This window comes from Buceros rhinoceros, unplaced genomic scaffold (genome assembly GCF_000710305.1).
Source record: "Buceros rhinoceros silvestris isolate BGI_N320 unplaced genomic scaffold, ASM71030v1 scaffold15662, whole genome shotgun sequence".
Classification (NCBI taxonomy): Eukaryota; Metazoa; Chordata; class Aves; order Bucerotiformes; family Bucerotidae; genus Buceros; species Buceros rhinoceros.
This window is the reverse complement of record NW_010399586.1, coordinates 11,902-16,263: the sequence shown is the minus strand read 5'-3', so window position 1 is coordinate 16,263 and position 4,362 is coordinate 11,902. Positions and strand designations below refer to the sequence as shown.

The window sequence follows — 4,362 nt, the reverse complement described above, 5'->3', positions numbered from 1 at the left end:
GCTGAGCTCGAGTTTTAACATCACTTGGAGCTGTCAGTCAGGGGAACAGGAGGGAGAGCTGACTGTGTGTTGCAGGCAACAGGATCCTACCAGGCAGTGGGAAGCAAATGTTGAAAAACTCACAGGGTTCAGCTGAGCAGGAGAAGAAAGCCCCATGCTGCTGAGTCAGCGCTTCCCTGCCCTGCCCCTGTCAGCCTCAGCCTCACGACGCCGGGGACAGGGTCAGGAGAAGGAAGCTGTGAATTAGCTGGATTGTCATACGTCTCCCTGTCACCCAGGAGCTTATGCTGAGGCGTTTGGTTTTGTGCTGCTGTGACAACCTGCCTTGTCACCTTACGGACATCAGCAGCAGGTCTGGCCCTTTGGGATGTCACCGACTGAGCCCTGGGTTACACCACAAGTGGTTGTCTTAAAGGGCACAGTAAGCGATGGGTCCCCGTGGTCACTGCTGGGTCACTGGAGACCAGGGAGCGGCAGAGTGGGCAGGATGGGAGAGCTGTGAGCAAATCCCCACTGTCAAACCCAAAATGCTGCTGGGGAGCCACAGCGTGACGATGAGCAGCTTCCGGGGAAGCAGGGACGGATGCTCAGAAGGTGGGGTCGTGGCTGTTGGGAGCGGTGGTGGTGCTGGCAGGAGGAGCCTGGTAAGCCCTAGGGAGGAAGGGGAAGGACAGGCACTGGCTGCTTGTCGAAGTGGCTTGGCAGGGTTTGCAGTTTTAAGTGTATTTACCTGGAAAAGAGATTATATTAGAGCACAGCAAGTCTTGCTAAGATAAGATGTGGTATTTCGCTGGTGTTAACCAGGTGAGCGTTGTCATCCCCACCCAGGATCTGTAAAATCTGTGTGTAGACACAGGGTAAGTGCCCCTCCCGCTCTGCCCTTGCCCTGCAGTGGATCTGACAAGGAGATTTTACTCCCTGATCTGCAGAAGGGCCAGAGTCAGGGGTCAGAGCCCTCCTCAGTGGTATGGACGAAGTCCAGGGGAATGGATAACGAGTCCTTCCTGGAGAACAGAGGTGATGGGAAGAGATTTTTTTGTTTGTTTTGAGGAGGAAGTTCTGAAAATAGGTCAATCTCATCAGGCCCCTGATGTGGCATGCCTGGGCCAGGCAGTTGAATGGCTTCTGGCTCGAACTTCTTGGTTCAGCTGGTCTTTGTAAGGTCTGAGCAGAAAGATTTTATTTTAGGCTGCTCTTGACCCTCGTCCTTCCCCTTTTTCCCCACCCCTGAGCACTGTGTCACCCCGCAGAGCTGGCACTGATCTTTCACAAGTTGGGGTGGGCTTCGATTCGTACGTGCAGGGGCTGATCCAAATGTCACCGATACAGCAGAATCTTGAGGGCACGACTCCCCTGCTCCTCGAGGCGCGCCTCTTCTTCCACCTACTGCCGAGCGCAGCCGGGGTGTTCCGAGAGGTTCCCACCTGGGTGCGCAGAAACCGGTTTCTATAGTGAAACCAAAGGTTTGCTGCTGGCGTGGCGCGGAGTTCAGGGCGCTGAAGGGCTGTCTTTGCCTTGTGTTTTTATTTTAAAGACCCGTATCAGATGCAAAGCTGTAGCAGCTGGATTCCGAAGGGCAAAGATGGGCGATCCGTGGCTGTTTGGGGTTTGATCGCTATATGCTGGAGGCTCAGGTGGTGGGAAGGTGGGGAGGCCTCCAGGTTTCCCTGGTATTCCACCGCTGGGAAGGTGGAAGAGAGCACCGGCATCACCAGGCTCTCGTGGGGCCCTGCGCTGGGTGGGGATGTTGCGGCGTGGTAACCATGACCTCTTAACGGAATGGAGCGGGAGGTAATTGTGTGATTGCTTCTGGCAATCGGGAAACAAGATGCAAAACTGGGGGCCGAGGAGGTGTTAAGGCTAAACCGTGTTAGCAACCCCATCACCCTCATAAGCTTTGCCCATCCTGCCAGGGTCTGCTCGTTGAGGGAAAAGGAGCCGTTTGTGGCTTGGACAAACCCTTGAATGCCCCCAAAAGCCTCTGTTCATCAGCCCAGCTGGATGTCCTCAACAAATTATTTCTGGGCCGGTGGCTTGGGGAAATTCTCATTTAAAAATGTTCATTCCCAGTGAGTGTAATGAGGCTGTGAAGCGTGGTTTGGTCGGGTGGTTCTTTCCTGAGCAGAAAGGAGTTGTGGGGGGAGAGGGGAGGGCAGCAGCCGTGTGAAAGCGGCGACAGCTGGGGTCGGGTGGGAGAGGGCTCTGCACAGCCTTGGCCTTCAGCCTGTGCCGCAAAGCCCCCCCAGCACCCAGACTGCCCACGTACTCAAACACTGCTGTGAAGGGGCTGACAGGCAGCGTGAAAATCAGGCTGAAAACCTGTGTTTGGAGCTGCTGATGAGGCAGAATCCCCATGAGGGACTTGCTTATCAGTCAACACATGGAAAAGGTGCTTCCTTCAACGAGCAGGAGCTTTTTGTGACATCTCCAGCCCTTGTGCAGGAGGGGTCTGTGCCCGTGACAGTCATGAGAGGCCTGTGAAGCCCAAATACAGTGAATACAATTGTTATATTAAATTATAAAGTGAAACAATTCTGATGATAAAAGATAGAATTTCTGGGACAATTACATTTAGCGGTAAAAAGGGTGTGATGGTGGCACGCACCTTTGCCAGCCTGGCTGTTCAAATCCAGTCCAGGAAGAGCTGTGGTGCTAAGCCACTCCGTTCACTTCCACTTCACTCGAAAGTATGTTTTTTAAATCTCTTCCGTGTGTTGCTGACCTCCTGCATCCCCAGTCCTCCTCTGCTCCAAGCAGTGCTGCCAGGGCCGGTTGCTTTCTCCAGCCGTCAGCAGGCCGTTCAGTTCGTTTGTGGTGACTTTGGCTTTTCGGGTCTGATGCTCACCCAGAAAAGTGACATTTCGGTTGCAAACACGGGAGGTTAAAGCTTTAAATCTCGGGATAATTATAACTGGTTTTGTTGGGAGCATTCCTCCTGTTAACTGATGCAATAAAGCAGTAACAGCAAAAGCCTTAAGCACAGCTTAAATGAGCTGGCCCTGGCCCCATTTCTGTTTGGTTTTAGGATTCGGAATTTACAATCAGGTCAGTTTTCTGTGGGGTTGGGTTCGACACGGACCAGTGCTTTGCAGCTCCTTGGGATTTTAGGGCTCCCTGCACGTAGCTGCCTAACGCAGCACTTGCCTTGCAGGGTCAGTGCTAAAACACCACAAGATCTGACGTGTCTGTACTGAAAACTAGCTTAAACCGAGGCGGGTTTCGTGGTTCTGGAGGTTGTTTCTGTGCCACAGCAGCTGGTTCCTGGAGATCTGTGCACCAGATCAGCGATGTTTTCGTGTAAAACTGTTGACAGATGTTATGGTTCGCGTCCCCCAGGCGTGCACGCCGTTTCTGTGGCATGTCAGCCGAAAGGGTAAGATCTTATTAGAGACTAATCCAGATCTTCAGGCTCACTGTCATTAGAGATTGTCCTTCCAGCACTCAAAATCAACACGGGAAATGCGATAATGTTTCCCCACACTAGATACCTGCTGATTTAGCTGTCAGCGAGACAACGTATAGCCCGGCAGCGCAAGCGCGCGGCTCTCCAGCCCTCCCCTTCCCCACAGAGCCTCTTTGGGAAGCCCCCAGACTCTTAAAAAGGCTTGTTTTAGCTTGACTTCCGCACCCCATCAAAGACAGGTCTGGGTAGGGGTTTGGCTGCTGGAGAGGGGAGGTGAAGGCTCTTCAAAGGCAGGCGGCTTGTGTTTTGGCTGGGCTTTTCCTGTTTTCAACTTGAACTTCACGTGGCTGTAGTGTGATTAGACGAGCTGAGCGGGCAGACGTCGATGGGGACGCCCAGGGTTGATTTTCTCCTAGTGTTTAAGGCCTGTCAAGATGGCTGCATGCTGTACCGGCTGCTTTTGCTTGCAGCGGGACATCTGGAGCCGCGTCTCACTGCGCAGCTGGTTTTGCTTTGCTGCTCTGAAAATGGGTGCTTTTCGCTTCGGTTTTTCGCTGGAAGGAAAAGCTGCCCCCACCCAGCCCAGAGCTGGTTTCAGTTGAACGCGATCTCATTTGTCACTTCTCCAAGTCAGGCCTAATATAGCGAACTGCTCGCTGTGGCTTTCCCCCCGCTGGCGAGGTTGGCCAAGATAAGATCTGCTGCCGATTATGGAGCTGGGTTTCTATCAGGGTTCCACTTTGAATTCAGCTTGTTGGGCGCCTTCCCAGAAACACTTAGTGAAGTCTACGACTGATTAGTGCCCTATAAAAGGTTTTTATGACGTGCCATCTCCTCCTTCCCTTTCTTGCAGTGTGTGCTGTATTTATGGAGTTTAAAGATAAACCATCCCAAAACATTGTTCCTCCTTCGAGGGAACCACGAGTGCAGGCACCTCACAGAATACTTCACCTTTAAGC

At 52.8% G+C, this 4,362-nt stretch overlaps 1 protein-coding gene across 1 annotated transcript in view; it reads left to right on the top strand.

The window, feature by feature from the left end:
- PPP3CC (protein phosphatase 3, catalytic subunit, gamma isozyme) overlaps positions 1 to 4,362 on the top strand; it is a 23,948-nt gene that overhangs the window by 8,409 nt on the left and 11,177 nt on the right. The window contains exon 4 of the mRNA XM_010131547.1: positions 4,257 to 4,360. Coding sequence (XP_010129849.1) covers positions 4,257 to 4,360 — 104 coding nt within the window. The remainder of the gene's footprint in view (positions 1 to 4,256; positions 4,361 to 4,362) is intronic.